Below are 22,255 nucleotides of genomic sequence, written 5' to 3' on the forward strand. Positions count from 1 at the left end.
TCATGTAGAACAAGAATTTTATTAAGAGCCTTAAAAGGTTTAGCAGATCCGAGCTGTACATTTATTGAGGGCAGTAGTTTTTTCTTCAAAGATAGTAGATCTTCAAGTGCTCAGCATTCCAGGGGTGAGGGAGTTGACGTCCTTCGAGGTCTTTCAAATGGTAGGAGTCTGGGTTGGTTGATCTAACTACGTGATAAGGCCCTTCCTAATTCAGTCCGAGTGTCTCAGCCCTCGGCTCTGCCTTATCTTGAAAGTCACACCGGAGGACTAAATTCCCTAGCTAGAATCACCTCGTTTTGACCCTGAAATTGTAGAACCACGCCACTTGCTGATGCCGAGCTACGACTTGGAGTCTGGCGACTTCTCTGGCTTCTTCGAGCAGGTCGAGATTTGCTGCAATCTGCTCGACATTCTGATCCTCCTAGTAGCTTCTGACCCGGGCTGTCGGGAGGCCGATTTCAATTGGGATGATCGCCTCCGAGCCGTAGGATAGTTAAAATGAGGTCTCTTTAGTAGACGACTGAGCTGTAATCTTGTAGGTCTAAAGGACGAATGGGAGCTCCTCTGCCCAGTTGCCTTTCACTTTTTCTAACTTAGTCTTTAGATGGTATTTGATGACCTTATTTACAGTTTCGACTTGTCCATTGGACTCCGGGTGCCGAGGCGAGGAGTATGCATTTGAGATACCGAGCCCCCTGCACATGCCTCGGAAATGAGCATTGTCGAATTGTCTGTCATTGTCCATAACAATGGTGTGGGGGATACTATACCTATAAATAATATTCTTCCGGATGAAGTTGGTAGTCTTCTTATTGGTAATATTAGGTAAGGGCTTGGCCTCAACCCACTTGGTAAAGTAGTTAACAGCAATGATGGTGAATTTAGTCTGTCCCTTGCCCATCGACAGAGTTCCGATGATGTCGATCCCCCACTGAACAAACGGCCATGGTCCGCTCATAGCGGTCATCTCTTCCGCAGGCTGCTTTGGCATAGCGGCAAACCTCTGACATTTATCACATCTCTGGACGTAGCTTTTGTAGTCTTCCCGAATGGTTGGCCAAAAATACCCCTGTCGGAGTATTTTCAGAGCTAAGGCATGGCCGCCGGAGTGATTTTTGCAAATTCCCTAGTGGATCTCTCCGATCACGAAGTTTGCTTCATCGAGTCAGAGGCATCTAAGGTAGGGCTGTGAGTGGCCCTTCTTGTATAGGACCCCATCCAAGACCATGTATCGTGCAGCTCTAATCTTCAGGCGTCAAGCCTCTAGCCTGCCTTGGGGTACCTCACCAGATGTGAAGTAGTTGTAGATTAGGTCCATCTAACTCGGAGTGGTCTCCACTGGATTGACAATCTCTTGATCAGTCCAGTCGATGCTCAGACTATCTAGAAATTCCACAGGGATGATCCAGGGGATCTTTTCTTCAGCAGCCAAGGCTAACCTTGCAAGGCCATCAGCCTAAGTGTTCTCCGTCCTCAGAATCTGAGTGATGACACAACTCCAAAACCTTTCTATCAGCTTCCTTGTCTCCTTGGCCTCATACTCGGCGGAGATATGGCTTACGACGAGTTGGGAATCGCATCATACCTCGAGAGACTGAACCCCCAAACTAGCTGCTAGCCTGAGTCCAGCCAACAAAGTCTCATACTCTGCTTCATTGTTGGAGGCTTTGAAGCCGAGCCTGATCGCGTACTGAATGGAGGTCGAATCGGGTGTCACCAAGATGATCTCTGCCCCCGCATGCTTGGAGTTGGACGAGCCGTCCACATAAAGGATCCATCTACCCTCCCTGTTTAACGCCATGTCCTGGACAAGCAGGGGAGTTGGCAAGGTCGCAGGGACTTCCTCTGTGTTATCGTCTGTCATTTTTGTGTCCAGAGTGGTAAATTTTGTTATGAAGTCGGCCACGGTCTGACCCTTAATTGCGGTCCTCAGACGATATTGGATGTCAAACTCTTCGAGTTATATCGCCCACTTAGTCAGCCGACCCGAGACTTCGAGTTTTTGGAGGATTTACCTGAGGAGGGAATCAGTTAGGACGACAATGATATGTGCTTCGAAGTACGGACGCAATCTCCACGCTGAGAAGACTAAACTAAGTGCTAGCTTCTCCATACTCGGGTATCTGATCCCGGCGGGTACCATTGCCTTGCTTACATAATAGACAATGTTGCTCGCCCCCTACTTCCCTGACGAGTGAGGAATTGACGGCCGATGCAGAGACCGCCAGATATAGGAACAGGGGTTCACCTTCTTCTGACTTGGATAGCAGGGGAGGTGAACCTAGGTATTGCTTCAGCTGCTGTAAGGCTTTCTCACATTCCGAGGTCCACTTGGCTTTCTTGTAACCCTTCAACTACTAGAAGAAGGGGAGGCACTTATCGATAGCTCAGGATATAAATCGACTGAGTGCTGCTACCCGACCAGTAAGGTATTGGATTTCCTTCATAGTCCGAGGCGAACTCATGTCGAGTAGCGCCTTAATCTTCTCAGGATTTGCCTCGATGCCCCTTTAGCTGACTTGAAAACTAAGGAATTTACCTGATCCGACTCTGAAGACACACTTGGCGGGATTTAGCTTCATACGGTACTCTCGAAGGATTGACAAAGTCTCTCTAAGGTCCACAATGTGGTGGGATGCTTTGACGCTCTTCACCAGCATGTCGTCGACATAGACCTCCATGGTCCGACCAATCTACTTGGCAAACATCTGGTCTACTAACCTTTGATATGTCGCTCCAGCGTTCTTCAGGCGAAAGAGCATGACCTGGTAACAGTAGAGACCTTTATCCGTGACAAAGGTCATCTTCTGCCTCTATGGAGGATGCATAGCGATCTGATTATACCCGGAATAGGTGTCCAGGAATGAGAGCTGCTTATGCCCAGCTGTGCTGTCTACTAGCTGGTCAATCCGAGGCAGAGGGAAGCTATCTTTGGGGCAAGCTTTATTCAGATCCGAATAGTCCACACAGACTTGCCACTTCCCTTTGGCTTTCTTCACGAGGACCACGTTAGCGATCTAGTCCGGATAATGTACCTCCTCAATGAATCCGATGCTGAGAAGCTTTGACACTTCATCTGATATGGTCGTGTACCTTTCGACGTCAAACGCTCTTCACTGGCCTGTGATCTGGATCCACATTCAACCTGTGGACTATGACATCGGGAGAAATCCTCTGCATATCTTCATGTGACCATGCAAAGACATCTTTATGCTGTTGTAAGAAAGCCAGCATCTGAGTCCGATGCTTAGAATTTAGCGACGATCCGAGCAGAACAGTTCTGCTCGGGTCGGCTACCTCGAGTGTGACGGTCATCAAGTCCTCCATGGAGGAGTATTCTGTAGGAGCTCTGGGGTCAAGGATATTAACAGTGAGGGTTTGCTTCACCGAATCCTTTCTCACAGCTATTGTATAACATCTCCGAGCTTCACGTTGATCCCCTTGGAGGTATCCGACCTCTCCCTTTGCAGGAAACTTCATCATCAGGTGATAAGTGGAAACGATCGCCTGCATTGCATTAAGGGAATGTCGGCCTAGAATTACGTTGTGCACTAACGACACATTCACAACAATGAAGTCCACTAGGAGTGTGACTTGATGCTACCCTTCCCCTGCTGTTACAGGGAGGGAGATGGCTCCCTCAAAGATCACCTTATCCCCGGTAAAGTCATGTAGGAGAGTCTTCACAGGTCGGAGGCATGACCTGTCGATACCCATTCTCTCGAACGCCTTGGAGTAAATGACATCGGCCGAGCTCCCGGTGTCGACCATAACTTTATGGTTAGTTATAGTCATATCCACCACGAGGGCATCATCGTGAGGATGTTGAATTCCACGTGCGTCATCCTCTGTAAAAGTCAGACTGCAAGGGCTCACTCGGAATTCTTTTCTCGGCCTTTAAGCCAAGTGGACGTAATGCTTGGGGTCCAAGCTCCGAAAGTAAGCTTTGTCAGCCCTATTCGAGTCACCTCCACTAGATGAACCGCCATAGATGGTTCGGATCTCGGCGGGTTCTTCCGCAGTTTTGCTCGGCCGTTCTTATTTCTGAGCTGACTTCTCTTCCTTGGTGTATCATCGTAGATGACCCCTACGGATGAGAGTCTTGATTTCATCTTTGAGATCCACACAGTCGCTCGTATTATGACCGTGGTCACGATGAAAACGACAGTACTTGCACTTATCTCGCTGTTCTGTGTCGGTCTTCATACAGACTAGCCAATGCAGGAGTTTCTAATCCCCGATGTCTAACAGAATTTGCTCAGGAGATGTGTTGAGGGGGGCGTTGGAGCGGAACTTGCTCTCAGGTTTCCTGCTTGGTCAACGCTCACGAGTGGCTCGATCGTCAAGTCTTTTATCGAATGACTGAGGCTCTTCATTTCTCAGTCGCTTCTCTTTGGACGACTGCTCAGCCACTTGGATGTTCCTGCACGAGTTGGAGAACTCCTCAGCATTAGTGTATTTCTGAGCCCTGCTGATGAGCTCAGCCAAGGTGGTCGGTGGATTCCTCCAAATTGAGAAGGTGAACTTCCCCTCTCTAAGCCCGCCGAACATGGCCGAGAGAACCATTTTGTCATCGTAATCTTCCACTAACAACGCCTCCTTGTTGAAGAGGGCAATGAAGTCCTTTAATGACTCCTTGTTCCCCTGTTTGAGGGTAAACAAATGAGTAGTCGACTTCCGACTCTTCTTACTATAAACGAACTAGGTAAGGAACAATTTGCTGAGCTCTGCGAAGGAACCGATCGACTTTGGTTTAAGCTGCCGATACCAACTCCGAGCAGATCCGGAGAGGGTTATCGAGAAAGGTTTGCACATCATTGCGTCCTTAGCCGACTGGATCTGTACCCACGAACGGTATGACTCTACATGCTCCGACGGGTCTCCAAACCCAGAGAATTGGATGACGGGAGACATCCTGAACCTCGGCGGCATCACCTCATCCATAATTTATAAGGTGAAGGGAGGCTCGGTCTCTTCCATCATCGCCTGGACTGCAGTTGGGACAAACACAGACTGTTGATTCTTCTGAAACGTCTTGAACTGGTCGCGGAGTTCCTTAAGTTGAGCTTCCTAAGGATTCTGATTCTCTACTACTACCTCTTGAGGGCCCTCTGTCACCGCGGGTGCTCTGCCCTGGCTTCTCCTTTCCAACCAATGGCGAAGGTCGGTGGGGGCCAAAGCCATAATGATAGACACATAAGACAGCTCTACCTCCCGAGCAAGTTTCGAGACTCAGGCGGATCGATTCTGGGACATTGCATTGTGCACAGGGTCGGGAGCTTGTGCGGACTGTGGCTGGGACCCTCTTACCCGGGAACTGACTCGCTGCGGTTGTTCCTCAGGCGCCGAGGTGGCTTCCACCATATTAAGAAGCGGCTGTTGGTTTTGTTGTGCCTTCATTCAGCTGATCTCATCCTTTAACATCTGGACTTCATTCTATAGCGCCTTATACTTTCCTGCTCGGCTCCGAGTTCGTTGCGATGGCCCTATTGGAGTCGACTCGGTATGCAGCAGCGAAGAAGACTGATGTTATCCGCTAGGTTTAGGCTTCACCGCTGTCACCTTTTTTTACCTCTTGCCATATCTAATAAACTTCTTAGCTTTTTGTTTGCGTTTTCCACGGACGATGCTAAAAAATGTTGATGTCAAAATCTGGACCACCCTTCACTCAATGCTGCGAACCTCAATCAAACCCTGGTCCTGCACAAAGGGGTGAGCAAAGGAGACCCCGCCTCAGCCGGGGGACTCTCTGATGCTTAAGTCAGGCTAGGGAATCTGGGTCTAAGTCGAGTAATGTAGAGAGAGGGTGCAAGATATTGCATACCAATGGTAATAGGATCCCTGATATTTATACTTGTAGGTAGAGAGGATCGCATCCGTCAATTTCGGCACGATTTACTCAATCATGCAGATACTGTAATCGTGGAGATATTATTCGTAATCTAAGGGTCATATGACGTTGTAACATCCCGAATTTTTTGCCAACTTGGAGTTAGACGTCCTTGGGCAATGGGTCTATCATAACACCTAATCGACTTAGGAGGGAGCGATTGAACTTAACGACGTTAAAGGACTCTAAGATCAAGCCATCTGACTAATTTGAATACTAAAGTCTTAGCCTAGGGTTCAGCCATAGAAGCAACCCCTCTTTGCTCTCATAAATCACATAAAAGCCCCAAGGGCTTCACCTAGGGCCATTTCTACTTCACTTATACCCCATTTCTAGTCCGTTATACATTTTTCACTCTTAAGTCATCACCCCATTCTCTTCCCAAGCTTTCAAAACTTAATCTCAAAGTCTCAAATTTCCCTTTCAACCCATCTCCTTCAAAAATCTCACCTTTCACTACCTTACTCTTCAAATTTTTCTAAGTACTTTCATATTAGAAACAAATTCTAAAGTTTAAATGATAAAAAATAATAATTAAACTAAAATTTACTATAAATAGTAAATGTATAAATAAAATGGGTTTTTGACTATTAATATTTTGGAATCTCACAAAATAACTAGGTTATTTAGATAGCTTAGCTTCTCCCACCCCAAAATCATATATTGCAAGTCGAATAACTCATTCCGGTTTTCAAAATACACTCGTTTCAAAAATCGAGTGGCAGAACCACCACCAGGACCACCAAACGGCCGCGGCGGCACCGCTCGGTCGGCGGCGCAACGCCGGTGCACCGAATTTCGGTGAACCCTCGCTGAAATTTTTTGCGTTTTTATTCTAACTTTAAAAAGTCATCTCCCTCAATATAACTCCAATTTAGGTGATTCAAAAGGCAGATTGAAGCTTGATAAGTCTAGCTTCATATAAAAATAAGTAAAAAAATAAAAATTTTAATATGGTTAAATCTAGGATGATGTGACAACCGTCCAAAAATTATTAGTTCCGAGAGCTGCTACTTCCAGAATTTTTAGAATTTTTCTAGAACACAAAATTTAATGAAATTTGGTGGAGATAAAGTAGACTTGATGATGAACTACTGAAAAAAATAATTAAAATAATATACTAACTAAAAGTGCCAAAAAAATATAGAACTACCTGAGGACTGCATCCTGTAGTATAATTTAGGCAAAATTTAGTTAAGTACTAAACTAAATAATCAATGGATTTATCTTGGACCACCATCTTCACAAATGAGAAGATATAAAATTATGAGTATCACTGACTCAATGTCGTCTTAAGACCTAGGAAAAATTCCGTGAGCCTGTCGCTCTCGGGAGTACATTGAAACTTCGTATCGGACCTGGAGCGCACGTCGAAAGTCCGATGAACACGAAACTATAGGGTTATATCCGTCCTAATAGGCTTGACAACCAACGCGGGAATCGAGCCCAAATAGTGTCCAAAAATGAATAATTTGAGTCTTGAGTAAAGTGTGTGAGAAACACGAATATTTTTAAAAAACGTAATGAAACTTAAGTAAATTGGGCCGTTCGCTTATGCGCAAAATTGAATATTTCGGACCATCATTTATTGACCAAACTTCACCCATGGGAAAAAAAAATTTCGCTGCACGAATCTGTATACTTGTGGCCCCGATTGAGGAAGTTCGACCGTTGATCTGACACAGGTCCTTCACGGTCGATCGGCCTATCCAATCACACCAAAATCACATCCTAACATAGATCCATTGTTAAGGAACTTACCCTACACCGTAAGTGAATAATGAGCCTCCCTATGTGCCCTATTTGTCAAAAACAGACGCCCTTTGGTTATAACCTAAGTATAACAGGGCCCAGGGGCCATTTACATCACTTCTGGGCCTATATATAACCCTTATTTCATCTCATGTCTATTCCATACGAATTTCTCCAAACCCTAGGAGAGAGAAGAGAGAAAAGAAGAGAAAAGAGAAAGGATAGAAGAGAAATCCTGGGAGATCGTTGCTGGGATTCCTTCCCACAACTCCATGCACTGAATCACCTCCCCATTTTGCTACTTGGTCCGTTTCAGCTACGATTTTGGTAAGAAAACCTAACCCTAATCTTGATTTAGAAATCTAGATAGCGCAATCGATGAACTAGCTAACCTATTTCATAGTTTAAGTGCCCGACGTTCTGTTTTCTGGAACGTAGAATTCGAACCGAGTCCGAATCGAGTATTCCGATGAAAAGTGCGGATTATAAACATTTAGGTTATAGTTTTCAATGCTTTCAATGTCAGCTAATGATTTATGTCTGACTTGATTGCTGCCATATAATCTTAGTTACGCCGTTTTTGATGTAATAAACATGTATGAACTATGTAGAATGAAATATGCATCCTATGTGTTTGTTGAAATGTTTGAATGAACATGTAAACATGATATGTGCTTGCCACGATTACTAATCTAGGGTTCATGTTAGTCATATGCATGATGACCTCTTGGTGTAAGGAATTGTCATAATATATATCGTAACTAATCTAGTCTATGTATTTGGTAATGTGTAGTCTAAGTGTTTGATAAATTGTCTGAATGAGATATTGTTGATGAATTGTATTTAATAAGGGTATTAAGATAGGATTCTCAATTACCTTATCCAAATGTATAGTTTCCTTCATATAATATTAATTTCGTCTACGTGATTTATGGATAAAATGCAAGTGTTAGGTAATATGATCAAGATGTTTGATGAAATGCTCAAATGAGGAATTGATTTTGAATTGCTTGTTGAATGCTAAAGTGATTATCACATGTATTTACTTACTACATCTGAGTAAGATTGGGGTTACAACGTAGCCTAGGCAATTGGTAACAGTCCCCATCTGAGTAGCCGAATTAGTCTCACCACATTGGGTAATTCGACGAATTCGGGTCGCATGACGACTGTCGACAGTGGTTAGGCCACGAGGAGTGCTTATGTGCTCCATGTCGATTAAGTCAGCATGTGGTCGTACCAATCGAACCTACCTAATAAACCGATTGGCCTATTGTGTGTTTACTATGTATGGACACTACTGCTTGAATCTAAGGTATCCCTTCCAATGTGAAAGCTCACTTTAACCATGGTACCACGATCCGATAAGACTCATGAACCGGGCATGGTGGTATGGGACACCGTAGTCGAGATGTCGGCCTACGTTGGGGTGACGAGCCTCCCCGTTGTGATCAGTGAGCAACCCAAACTCATGAACCGGGCATGGTGGTATAGGACACCGTGTTCGAGCTGTCAGCCTACGCCGAGGTGATTAGCCACCCCGTAGTGACCACGAGTACAAACTCTGAACTTACATATCGACTGCTTTTCATTAGGAGTAATGCCCCATAACTTGCCTATCGTATGCAATTAACTAGGATTGACGACCCTAGATGGATCATTCGGTTTGGGTTAATGATATAAAGGGAAGTACCTTAGCTTCCCAAATCTTCTGTATGAATAAGCTTAATTAAGTACTCGGCTAACATGACCATGCACCGCATTGCTTGTGCTTTGGCGAGGAAGTTGCAATTTAGGGAGTTTGTCATGCACGAAATTGGTTATCAAAGTTGCTTGTGAGGGAGCTTTGTGCGAGGGCATACATTATTACTACACACCATTCCTGCATTAACAAGAGTAGCTAGGAAGTGATTGTTGTATTGCTTTATCATTACTGCTTGATTGACTTGATAACATGTTAACCTTTGCCTTATAGTACCATTGAGTTAATCACTTACTCCCACCCTGGGACGGTATTTTAAAACACCAACCAGACTCTGGTTTAGATGTAGGTGATGGCGAAGCCTATACAACGGAGTTGGACTTCATAGATGAGGAAGAATTCTCCTACGTTCAGCTCTCAGGTGGGTCTATGTAGACCTCGTGCTGATTCGTTAGGATTACAGGGACATATGGATTAGTGGGACACTTTACATTTTGATATTTTGTCTATTTTGAAACCATACATGTATATATTCAGCTCGGTTACATAATCATACTCTGGAGGTTGTGAAACATTTACCGTTCAAATATATATGTTCAGTCTTCCGCTTGCTTAATTAAATTATATCTGAAGTATGATATGCTGTTTTGGTATAATCTCACTCATGTTTAACTCATTAATATAGACAAAATCTTAACATCATTATCCATGTTGCATAAGTGATGTGCTGGATCTTAGGAGTAAAGCTTTGCTCGACCCTCGAAATCCAGGGCATTACAAGTTGGTATCAGAGCATGATTTGGATTAAACTGAACCTGGGTTATCGGTAACACAACACACTCTGACACACTCTAACTTAGGAAAGGGGTGATGGAATCTAGAAACCACATTAGGATCCTAAGTTTCACCAACGGACAAAACCAGATGTTGTAAGTTAGTTCCCAGCAAATACTTGAGGGACTTGGATCACGTGCAGTGATCCAAAGCACCTTTGGGCCGTCAGTCGATGAGTCTAAATCATTAATCGATAAATTCTAAACCGAAAACTAACCCAAAAAGGCGCGAATATGTGCGTATACAGTTAGAAAAATGGACCGTGCAGGCTTAAAGACTTAAAGCACAAAATACGATGGGGCCCAGGGGGTCCCACGTATACATACGGTACCCCGAGAGGGGGTGGCCACCGCCGGACACCCCGGGGGGGTGCAGCGGCACCACCCGCCCACAGCAGGGCACGACGACACCGCGTGGGTAGCGGCGCACCTACGACCGACGGGGCATGTGGGGCCTCTCCCATGTGTGGGGCCCCTCCTTTTAACCCTTTTGCTCCATTTCACCCCCCTTTCAACTTTTCTAACCCTCCAAATATCCCCAAATCCTCCAAAACTCATTTCCTCTCTCAAATCCCCACTTTCATTCACTCAAATCTTCCAAATCTTCTGCATTTTACACCCCTCCACCACCATTCCCTCAAAAAATATCTCTTACAACTCTCCATCTTCATTATTTCCACTCCTTTGGGCATAAAACTCACATCTTTGTGTCTCATAACTCCCAAACTTTTCAATCCACTTCATTCTCCAAACTTTTCCACCCCGATGGCTCTCTTTGAGCTAGTCACCGCCATTTTCTCCATCTTAATGTTCCTTTCCCTTATGGGAAAGAAGAGAGCGGCCTTGGATGAGGCTGGGCCTAGCTGTCCAAGCCACTCTAAGAAGAAGGCGAGCGTCGAGACTAGTGCAAGTGCCGAGCGAAGATCGAAATGGAACCTCGATCCTCGAATCTCGTTGGAAAGGTCTCTATAAGTGGTGCCGAACTTGGTAAGTTTCGTGACCGCAAAGTTGTATTTGAAGCTCATGTTGATGAGAAATTATTTAGGTTGTATTCAGTTATTGACCTTTTGTTGGAGACCGGGTAGGGTCCCATATTCGAAGGAAAGGCCTATGACTATGCACCGCATTGCATGTGCTTTGGCGAGGAAGTTGCACTTGAAGGAGTTTGTCATGCCCGAAATTAGTCGTCGGAGTTGCTTGTAAGGGAGCTTTGTGCGAGGGCATACATCATTACTACACACCATTCTCGCATTAACAAGAGTAGTTAGGAAGTGGTTGTTATATTGCTTTATCATTACTGCTTGATTGACTTGATAACATGTTAACCTTTGTCTTATAGTACCACTAAGTTGATCACTCACTCCCACCCTAGGACGGTGTTTTAAAACACCAACCAGACTCTGGTTTAGATGCAGGTGATGGCGAAGCCTATGCAATGAAGTTAGACTTCATAGATGAGGAGGAAGAATTCTCCTACGTTCAGCTCTCAGGCGGGTCTATGTAGACCTCTTACTGATTCGTCGGGATTACAGGGACATATGGATTAGTGGGACACTTTACATTTTGATATTTTGTCTATTTTGAAACAATACATGTATATATTCAGCCCGGTTACATGATCATACTCTGGAGGTTGTGAAACACTTACCGTTCAAATATATATATTTCAGTCTTCCGCTTGCTTAATTAAATTATATCTGGAGTATGATATGCTGTTTTGGTATAATCTCACTCATGTTTAACTCATTAATATGGACAAAATCTGAACATCATTATCCATGTTGCATAAGTGATGTGCTGGATCTCGGGAGTAGAGCTTTGCTCGACCCTCGAAATCCAGGGCGTTATAGATGAATCGTGTCTTAAAGGCGCGTATTGGGTGAGATCTTCGGTTACGTCTGCATTTAGGTTAGTCTCCAGGCTCAGCACACGAAGTGTCCTCAGAGTGTTAGCCCAGGCTTGACTTCGTCTTATCTAAGCCTGAGATCGAGCAGTCGGAGTTTATTGTCGAAATGCTAGAGGTCGGAGTTCATAGGATGTCGTCCTCAGACAGGGACGATGATGAGGACGAGAGCTCACCTCGGCCTGCTAATAGTCGTAACTCAGAGGTCGGCTCACACTTGATGTGATATTCTTCTTCCAAGGCCTTGATAACTGACTCGAGTAGTGCAGACCGACTCTGATTATCCTTATTCAGATTTCCCCATAACAGGGTTATTCCCCCTAAGGAAGATGGTGCTCGACCTCACGTCCTTCTCTGCATCAAACTATGTTCTTCTTAGAATATGCCTGACCTTCTATTTCAAAGTATCTATTTGGGATTTTTCCTTGTGTACTTCTCTCACTAACTTCATGAATCATGGGAGTGTCTTGACAGCCAGAAAGGTAATTAAGGAGTTCCTTATGTACTTCTCTCACTAACTTCATGAATCATGGGAGTGTCTTCACAGCTAGAAAGGTAATTAGGGAGCCCTAAGGAAGATGGTGATGGACCTCACGTCCTTCTCTGCATCAAACTATGTTCTTCTTAGAATATGCCTGACCTTCTATTTCAAAGTATCTATTTGGGATTTTTGCTTATGTACTTCTCTCACTAACTTCATGAATCATGGGAGTGTCTTGACAGCCAGAAAGGTAATTAGGGAGTTCCTTATGTACTTCTCTCACTAACTACATGAATCATGGGAGTGTCTTGACAGCTAGAAAGGTAATTAGGGAGTTCCTTATGTACTTCTCTCACCAACTTCATGAATCATGGGAGTGTCTTGATAGCCAGAAAGGTAATTAGGGAGTTTTCGTGTGCAGAAGTCCATTGGAGATCTTCGGACTTTTCTTCTCACACTAGAGCCTTCTCGTAGGAGCTAGTTACCCCCGATGTTCACTGCAAGAATTTAGAGTGACTGCCACCTCTTCTATGGAGATGGAGCCTCCGATGCTACGGAGTAAGGCCAAACAACGTCAGGAGATAAGACCCCTAATAAGTTCTTGGGGCGTATTTGGATGCTCACGAATTGGATAAGAAACAGATCAGTCCATTATAGAGGAAATGACCAAGATGCAATATTTTAATTTGTAATGACAACTAAAACTCTAATTTTGTAGTTCTCAAGTTGGAGATGAAACAATCATATAATTGTAATTTGGAATGGAGCTATCCCTGCATTGATTGGCAATTCATTTGGATTGAGCATGCCAAACGCACCCTTTATTTCGATTGGATTGACCCATTTTCTAGGGAGGAAGGTACCACTTATGCTTGGAGCTGACACTATGGATATATTCACTCGAGGCAATCTAATTTTCCCATATTTTCATGTGATTGGTAATGCATTTGTGATCTTTGTAATTGTTTTCGGCTGCATTTGGCTTAGGTCGCGAGAAAAGTAAGTAGCGATTTTAGAGATTCTCCGCTGTAGAGTTTCCAAAATTCATCAAACGCTACTTGTGTGGACACTGAAGAGCCTCTTTCTCTACAATACAACAGAAAGAGACCCATTCCTGCGATTTTTTATTTTTTTTGGGTTTTGGGAAGTTCTTCTAAAGATAGAAATTCTAAAACCATGTTATTTTTATCCGCTGCTAAAATGTCTATGATCCAAATGCAACCATACTGATTTATTAAATTCTGTGATTTGTATGATTCCATCACTATTTGGGCACTTGTTTTAGTTTAAATTACAGTAGTGAGACTTTTCTCACACTCATGAATGTAGGCTACTTGAACCACTTGGATTGTAAATAATTTTGATCTATTTGATCGATCGTATTATAACACTGCCAAAATGGGTTTCTCGCGTAATCAATGAGGTATTATATACTTCTATAGGATGTAGTCTATCAAATTTCAAAAAAAAAAAAAAAAAAAAAAAAAGGCACCTATATCAACATTGTGTATTCATGCTAGTCCACAGGGTGGACATAAACGACAGTTCTATCGAATTCATAGCGAACAGAAATACATATTACAAACCCAAATGAGAATTTATCAAATTGACTATTGTAACTAACTGCAGAACCTATTACAACCAACTTATGACAATACACAGCACCTAAACCTCTAATATCACAAGCATGAAAATTCAGTAACTGTCGATTTACAAGTTCTTGACTACCGTCACGGGGCAAGCTGCATGGTTCACTACATATTTGCTGACACTTCCCAAAAGCACCCTGCAAGACCCATCCACAGTTTATATACATTAGTTGACATGATTAATATCCGTCGCTCCAAGCATTCCCTGGTGTGTTTGGAAGTGCCCCAAATCGCGGTTGGTGAAAACAGAAACCACATTACGCAGGATTCCTTTTCCGACTTCATCCGCCGCAGATCAAAGGTCCCTTTTCTAATCTCTCACTTGTCCACCTTTAAAGAGCAGGTGAATGTAACAATAGGACAATTTTCAAAAAGAAGGATGAATGAAGCTGACCTCTTAACTTTGCTAAGTCCCCTGCTTCCTATAACCAGACAATGCAAGGGGATCTTCTCAATTGCTTTGCATATCTTCTTCCCTGCATCTCCCCAATATATCTTGGCAGCTACTACTACCTGATACGCAAGCCGTTTGGTTAGTTTGTTAGTTTGGTATGCCCAGGCGCGCACGCGCGCGCGCACACACACATATATACATCCTTTCCCAAGCCATGGTTAGGATGGGTAAGAATGCCTAATGAAGGTAATTTTTTTAGAATCATAAGCGATAAATAATGGTTTATATATAGGCCCAGAAGTGATGTATATATACGTGGTACTATATTTTATCATTCGGTAAATCTGAGGAGAAATTGGCAGGCTATGTGAACATTAATTATGCCAGTAATATGGATAATAGAAGGTCGACTTTCAGTTACTCGTTTGTGTTAACAGGTAGTTGGATGTTACAACTTCAGTCTGCGGTTGCTCTTTGCACAACTGAAACTGAATATATACCGGTGACATAAGCATTCAAGAAAGTGATTTGGTTTAGATGTATGATGAATAAGTTGGGACTTTAGCAGAAAGTCATGCTTGTGCATTATGATAGCGAAAATATGATCAATTTGGCAAAGAATTAGGTATACCATTTCCGGACTAAACACATTGATGTGTATCATTAATATTTTATCTAACAGATGTTGAAGGAATGCAGTGTTACTCTTGAAAAGATTCACACCAACGAAAATTCGACGAATTTACTTATAAAAGTTGTTCCTACAAAGAAGTTTAGGTTTTGTTCAACTTCTCTAGACTTGACGAAAGATGAATGAAGATGCAGTGTGTACATGAAGCAGTGATGAAGCTATAAAGAAATTTAGAGATTGTGATAGCAGCTTGGAACATTGAAGATACAAGATTGAAACCACAGTGAAGATTGTTGATTGAATGCTTTCAATCTGATGTTGACACCGGAAATTTCTATCATTGAATAGACTGTCGATCGATCGAGAAAATTATGAATTAATCAGTTTGCTCTCTGGACACTTTTGAGCATATTCAATCAAATCAAACATGTGGTGTCGATCGATCAAAGATCATCGATCGGAGTTGATCGATCAATGGTTCACATCGATTTTGTGTAAGTGCACTATTTTGTTTCTAATTATGTAAGCGGGTTATATAAACCGTGTTTATGTGGGATTAAGGTTAATCTCTAAGGGTGCAAAACGTGAGGGCTTGAGATTAAGAGAGTTTTAAAGGAAGAAAGCTAGAGTTTTCGAATTTGTAAGTTGTCCATCTCTTCAAACTTTTTGTTCATAATGGATTCATTCTTGCCTAGTGCCACTGTTTTTTCTACACAAAATCCCTTTGTTTTATGTGATTGCTCCATTTTTCCGTTTCTCTGTTGTGGGTTCAATTCGTTCTAAGATTGCTTCTGCGCTTGTATGGCAGTTGCACACAACAAATATTAATTTGTTATCCAAACATTGTAAAACATCCTATTATAGAAAATTCATCCATTTTCTTTCATTTCTTTTTCCATTGTCCAAATATACTTTAAACCAACGATGCCGTATCTTTCGTAGAAACATAAACATGTATCAGTCACCTAGTAATTTCAATACATATTCCAACAACTTACATGTATGACATCATTGATTTGAACAGTAGATGCATGCATGGCACTATGAGAGAGAGAGAGAGTTGCAGGTACCCCATTTTGTCCAGCAGCACGACTAAGTATGTCGAGTGTTTCCTTTTCTGGATTAACGCCATATTTCTTGGAAATGCTGGGATTGGAGAATTCGCTCAGGGGAATAATGGCTGCAAAAATCAAAGCAAGCAATGGTTGACAAGAGAACCATCCACGAAGACCTAACTTCAGGGATGAAGGAAGTTAACGACAATATCGTCATGAAGGGTGCTTTTGGATGGAATATTGAATTGAATTGCGATGATTAGTAAAAGAAAGTGGAAATAACTATTTATCCTACCATTCAATTTGGTGGACCAAACTGCAATTACATTGACATGAAGAAGCTACTTCCTCACTATAACTGATAGGAAATGCCATTACAATTTGGCTATTTTCTCTTTATTTAACTGAATATTTGCAAACTGCAGTTCAATTTGGTTGTGCATCCAAACCAAAGTAAGCATTCTAACCAATATGTGAAGAACCCAACCTAAAAAACATCAACGAACATGTCTTTAGCTAATTTTGTGTCCAGTGTCAACTGAAATATGCAAACATCCATGCAAGGATGACTTTGGTGGAAGTCTATGCAAAGATGAGAAGACTCACAGAGCTTCCTCAAATCCATGATGGATAAAAGTAAAAATAATTTCTAATAAATTTGAAATAATTTGATTGATGATTTTAAAAAAATAAAATTACGACTCTTTAAATAAGTAAATCAAACATATATAGGAAACTCCAACTAAAACACCCTAAAAACGTAACTTACTATAAGTAGTAAACTTACTATTATATACTACATCTGTTCCTACTAGACTTCATGGTTTTCGGCCAAAAATAGTAAGCTCAATTTGGTCCAACCACGTTATTCTCCTAACTTTTGTAAGCCCTATTCATGTTGTGCATGACTTCTACAACTCAAATGGGTCAAAAGTTATACTCGAACTAAAACTTACTATTGATAATAAAAACAAAAATAAATGAGACTTTTGACCATCAATATGATGAAATCTCGCAAATACGGCATGGGCAACCCAGCATAGTGGGGTTGGTTGGCTTAAGTAACTTCTCCTACCCTAAAATCATATATATTGTGTCGAAAAACTCATCCTAGTTTGCGAGATATGACTATGTTAATGTTCCAATGATTTGGATCATTTCCACCTCAGCCTTCTCATGTCTGCAACTCACTCTACATCACTATGGGCCATAGATGCATTTTTAGCATACCTAGACTAAAAGAAGTCTAAACAAAAGCAGAAATAGTCTATGGACTATATCCTAAGTAGAGTATGATATAACTAGTCCCAAGCATGTTTGATTTGAAGATATACAGTCCAAATATAGAGAAATTACTGTTCAAAGTTTAGACCATCGAAGAATAGTAACTTTTGCTCCAGGCATCATCATGAAACACACGTCCTATATATGTAGTGTCCCATCTGGGGTCACCCTACATCGGTTTCCTGAGAAATCATATCTTGAGTCCATGATCCACAGTACGTCGCATACACGTACGTTAATCCAGACCATCCGAATCATGGTTCCACTTTGGATGGAGCATATTACTCAAACTCTCATTGAATGGATGATCGTAGCCACCCAATGAACTTAGACTGTTGGCAGTTCTGATTGGATGATTGCTATGCCATGATCTGTCTACATACAAACATGCACCCGGCATGTGATAGAGCAAGATACAAGAAGATGGGAAGATTACGTGAGCCCGTGGCTTCCCAGAGTTGCATCTCTCCTTTCTCGTACTGGAAAGATGGCTGTATGTTAATGACGATGAGATGGTCTCCTTCTCTGAGCAGATTCTCAGACACCCATGTAATAGCTTTTCTGCTGCATGGAGAGAAATCTACTGCGATGCCGATGTTTCTGTTAGATGCCATTAAGGGAGAGTATGAAAGAAGAGGAACTAAAACAGAAGAAAAAAGAAAAAAGAAAGAAAGAAGACCCTTTTTCTTCTTATTAGAGAAAAACGAGTTAAAGGAGAGAGATGTTTGAATTCAAACAGAAGAGAGAGAGAAAGAAGACTCTTTTCTTCTTATAGTGAAAAACCAGATGAGAAAGAGAGAGAGAGAGAGAGAGAGAGAGAGAGAGAGAGAGAGATACTGTTTCTGCTTGCATTCGACGCTAGTTGGAAAAAAAACAAAACGCTGTAGTGGGAAAGGTGGCGGTTGGAAGGCGACTCTTAAGACACGGGGAACATAAAAAAACGGACGTGGATTGCGTACTACCCCAGGCTGTCCCTAGCTCCGAACGGGCAGGTCTGTGGGAGGGCCGACTGTGATGTATCTGTACATCCAAGCCGTCTATCCCTTTTCTCAGATTATTTTAACCGTCAAAACAAAAATAGCCAGATCCAACGATCAAATGGACGACACCACAGATGACTCTTGCATTTAATTCAACTCACATTTAATGCTTTGTCCATTTTAATGCAACCAAGCTTATTATTTGGTGTGGTCCACTTGATCGTTGGATCTGTCTCATTTTTGTTTCGATATATTAAAATAATTTGAGAAAAGTGATTGACCGATTAGATGTACAGATACATCACGGTGGGCCGGCCCGCAGACCTGCCCGTTCGGAGCTAGGGGCAGGCGGTGGTATAGCGTACTGAGTAAACTCTTTGAGGTTCATCATGATTTATATACTTTATCCGCATCATCCATCCATTTTAAAAGATAATTTTAATACTTAATCCCAAAAATGAGTATATCCAATATTCAAATAGACCGTACCATAGGAAACAGTTGAATTGAACGTCTACCTTTGAAAAGTTCTTAAGGGCATAGAAGTTTTGGATCAAGCTTATATTTGTATTTTCACTTAATCCATGTATTTACGATCTTATTAACATTTTGGATGACAAATAAACATCACTAAGGGGCCTAAAAAGGTTTCAACGGTGGAAATCATTATCTTCACTGTTTCCAGTGGTACGATCCACTTGATCTTTGGATATCTTCAATTTTGGGCTCAACCACTTAAATTGGATGGAAACACGAATGTACGGAGTGGATAGATCACACACATTCAAGGTGGGCCCAACTGAGTTTACTAAGTACGAAAAGTGCGTACTGAGTAACTCAGTACGCAATCCGATTTCCTAAGATACAGGTGAGGTGCGGAGGATCTTATCCTGCGCATTTGTTTGTGCGCCACGCAAAGCCCGTGGCGTTTTTATCTGCTTTCGCCACTGTTTACGGCAGCGTGTAGACCCCACCGTGTCCTGCGTGTTAGTGAAATCCACTCCGTCCATCATGTGAGGAAATCGATTTCAGGCCTGGGGGAGAAAAATTCAGCCTAATACACTACTCATGTGGGCCACACCACAAGACGATGTTGAGAAGATGCAACCATAGGTTTTTGTGTGGGCCCACGGTGGTGTGTATTCTCGCACTTCCATCCAACCCGTTCATCAGGTGTCCCTCACCAGAATCAACCAATAGGCCAAAAATAAGACCGGTACAATACTCAGGAGAGCCTCACTGTTCGAGCTTGTACGATTTTGGCATGGCCCACCTGAGTTTCGCATCGGTTTGAATTTTGGTCTATGCAGTGAATATGAGGATGCACACCAGATGGACGGAGTGGATGTCACAGTGCAGCATGGAGCTTGGGTGATTTACAGCTACATACAACAGGTGTTGTGGAGGATTCGGGTCTGGGCCGTTTAACTCGCAGAAGTCGGATGTGAGTCTTCCAGGTCGAATCAAACTCGGTCCAACACAACGTGCCGCTGACTTCGCCGAGTCGGGTCAATTCACCCCAGACTCAGGTGAGTCGTGACTCGATTTGAGTCCAGACGAGTCAGTCCGAGTGGCCAGAGATTTAAATCCATGATTCGGGTCCCCCGAGTCCCCGACTTCATTGGTAGGGTTTGCTGCAGTCTATCATGTAGGAGGGGTTAAGCTTGGCCTACAATGTGATGTGTGGGACAACCTAAATGAAATCGAATCCGTATATCATGTCTGTCCCCTTATGTTCTCCTTCGTGCCTGAGAAATAGGCCGATCCAATCCTCAGGTGGGCCACACCGCAGAGAAGAGTTTGGATGGGGATGCCCACCATTTAGGGCTGATCGTGTTTCATTTATGCCATCCGATCCATTCAGAAGATGCGAGCCACCAGGATGAAGAAACCCCAATAACCTGACCATTCAAAAACTCATTTGGGCACATCACAAGATTTTAGAGGTTTCCAGCCTTGTTTTATATGGTGTGGGGCCCAAATGAGTTTCGGGTCCAGCTGGTTTTTGGACTCGCAGGAGAACGCGAGGAGACGCACATGATGGACGTGGTGTCATGAAAACATCACGTTGGGCCCCACACATCACGCTGTAGGTTAGATGTACACGTCCTTATGCATCAGGACCATACACTCCTCAATGGTAGAGAGAGAGAGAGAGAGAGAGAGAGAGAGAGAGAATTTTTAGCAGCTTCAAAACAAAACCCAGTTCGCCAGAATCAAGGTGGGCCAGAAACACCATAGAAATTTTCCCATGGGAACCTGTGAAACCCTCTAAGAACCATCCCATCCTACGTCGCGTATGTACAATCCAGGTCATACAAACCCTCCATCTTGCTTAGATGAAGGGTGAAAATCAAGGGTGGTTGTTCCCCCTCAACTGCTTCCTTTTCTGTACCCCACCTGAGTTTCCAATCATGCTGATTTATAACTCCTAATGGTTTCCTGAGATGTTGCATCTGATGGACGGATTGGATATCATGTTCACATCATGAGTTCACATAAAAACCAGTTCCTAGGAGAAAAATCATCCACAAAACCACCTCTCCATGAATTACGAGTTATTGGTGGAGAGTGTCTCACATCAAATTAACAAACCCCAGATTTTCTATTATCAGCCATGGAAAAATGATAGGTCCCCATAATAAAACAATATCCAGATAGAACTTCTTTTCCTCTCCAAATCCAAAATCAACATCCATGGCATTGTATCAGCTAGACATCATTTCTTTCTCATTCATAATCATTGTAGCCTCCATCATCTCACTGGACGTTGAGGCCCACCACCCAAGGGACAAGATCTCCGAGGCGTGCAAGAACACCCGTTTCCCCCACATTTGTGAGGGGACGGCCATGCTCATACCAAAGTCCAACGACTGCGGGGTGACCGACATTGCAAAGATGTCTATCCAAGCCACGCTCAACAAGATCACAGAAGCTAAGGCCATCACAGCTAAGATGATGGAAGCTCAAACTGAGGATGATATGGCGCACTCGAGCTTTGAAGTGTGTCAACAAGCGTACCAAGATGCCATAGACGCCCTCAAGGAGTCAATCAAGAATATGGATGCTCGGTCTCATGTGGATCTCATGGACAACCTGTCTGCCGCCATGTCGGCCTTCTCGACCTGCGATGACGGGTTCGCCGAGGCGACGGGAGAAGACTCGCCCTTGGCAGATGTTAATTCTATCCTTACCAAGCTTACAAGCAATTCCCTCGCATTGGGAGAGCATATTAATTTGAAACACCATTAGTACTAAGAAATGGTTTGTAATTCATATAAAAATTCTTGATTTTGGTAAATGGAGGTGGACCATGGCTAGCCTTAATTAGAAGAGAGGTTTTGTTTCTACCATGAGCTAGCCAATGGTTCTAAAATTAATAAATGAATTAGGCTATGTGCGCTTGAGCTTCTTTTGAAAGAAAAAAAAAAAACCTCAGGCCGGGTTAGTCAACATTTAAATTTTTCTAGGCATGGGTTCAGTAGAAGGAATGACTGTATAATTGATTTATATGGATCTGGCTGGGTTGAGATCCTAAGTAAAATTTAAATTGTCAAAAATTGACAAGTTAGAAATATTTTCCATGTTCAATATCCTCTTAAATTGTTTCTCTTGCATTGAGAGACTTTTTATTTTATTTTATTTTATTTTTATTATAAAGCATTGGTGGTAATTTTTGGAAAGAATTACTAGAATTATGA

The 22,255-nt window shown here is 42.7% G+C and overlaps 2 protein-coding genes across 3 annotated transcripts; one reads left to right on the plus strand and one right to left on the minus strand.

Annotated features, from left to right (window-relative positions):
• Positions 1–14,045: 14,045 nt before the first annotated feature.
• On the minus strand, positions 14,046–18,355 carry LOC131234780 (universal stress protein PHOS34-like). Of its 2 annotated transcripts, none has more exons than XM_058231736.1 (4): positions 18,011–18,355; positions 16,234–16,415; positions 14,605–14,723; positions 14,046–14,347 (listed from the first exon to the last, which is right to left on the minus strand). In XM_058231736.1, exons 1-4 carry the CDS (start codon positions 18,186–18,188, stop codon positions 14,272–14,274), a joined length of 555 nt encoding a protein of 184 aa, XP_058087719.1. In that variant the 5' UTR covers positions 18,189–18,355; the 3' UTR covers positions 14,046–14,271. The 2 variants fall into 2 exon arrangements, with proteins under 2 accessions (XP_058087719.1, XP_058087720.1); XM_058231737.1 differs by having other exon boundaries at positions 16,306–16,415; positions 18,011–18,346.
• A 2,896-nt stretch (positions 18,356–21,251) lies between these two features.
• On the plus strand, positions 21,252–21,964 carry LOC131235624 (probable pectinesterase/pectinesterase inhibitor 61). Its single transcript, XM_058232887.1, has one exon. The coding sequence runs from the start codon at positions 21,252–21,254 to the stop codon at positions 21,804–21,806; it is 555 nt and encodes a 184-aa protein (XP_058088870.1). The 3' UTR covers positions 21,807–21,964.
• The last annotated feature ends 291 nt before the right edge of the window (positions 21,965–22,255 follow it).

Source organism: Magnolia sinica, chromosome 19 (assembly GCF_029962835.1).
Source record: "Magnolia sinica isolate HGM2019 chromosome 19, MsV1, whole genome shotgun sequence".
NCBI classification, from domain to species: Eukaryota; Viridiplantae; Streptophyta; class Magnoliopsida; order Magnoliales; family Magnoliaceae; genus Magnolia; species Magnolia sinica.

Coding starts and splice junctions, on each gene's coding strand:
- LOC131234780 (XM_058231736.1), bottom strand. CDS start 18,188: ATGGCATCTAACAGAAACATCGGCATCGCAGTAGATTTCTCTCCATGC. Junction 14,724..16,233: donor AAATCAATGATGTCATACAT/GTAAGTTGTTGG, acceptor CTTGCGTATCAG/GTAGTAGTAGCTGCCAAGAT. Junction 14,348..14,604: donor GGACTTAGCAAAGTTAAGAG/GTCAGCTTCATT, acceptor TGGGTCTTGCAG/GGTGCTTTTGGGAAGTGTCA.
- LOC131235624 (XM_058232887.1), top strand. CDS start 21,252: ATGGCATTGTATCAGCTAGACATCATTTCTTTCTCATTCATAATCATT.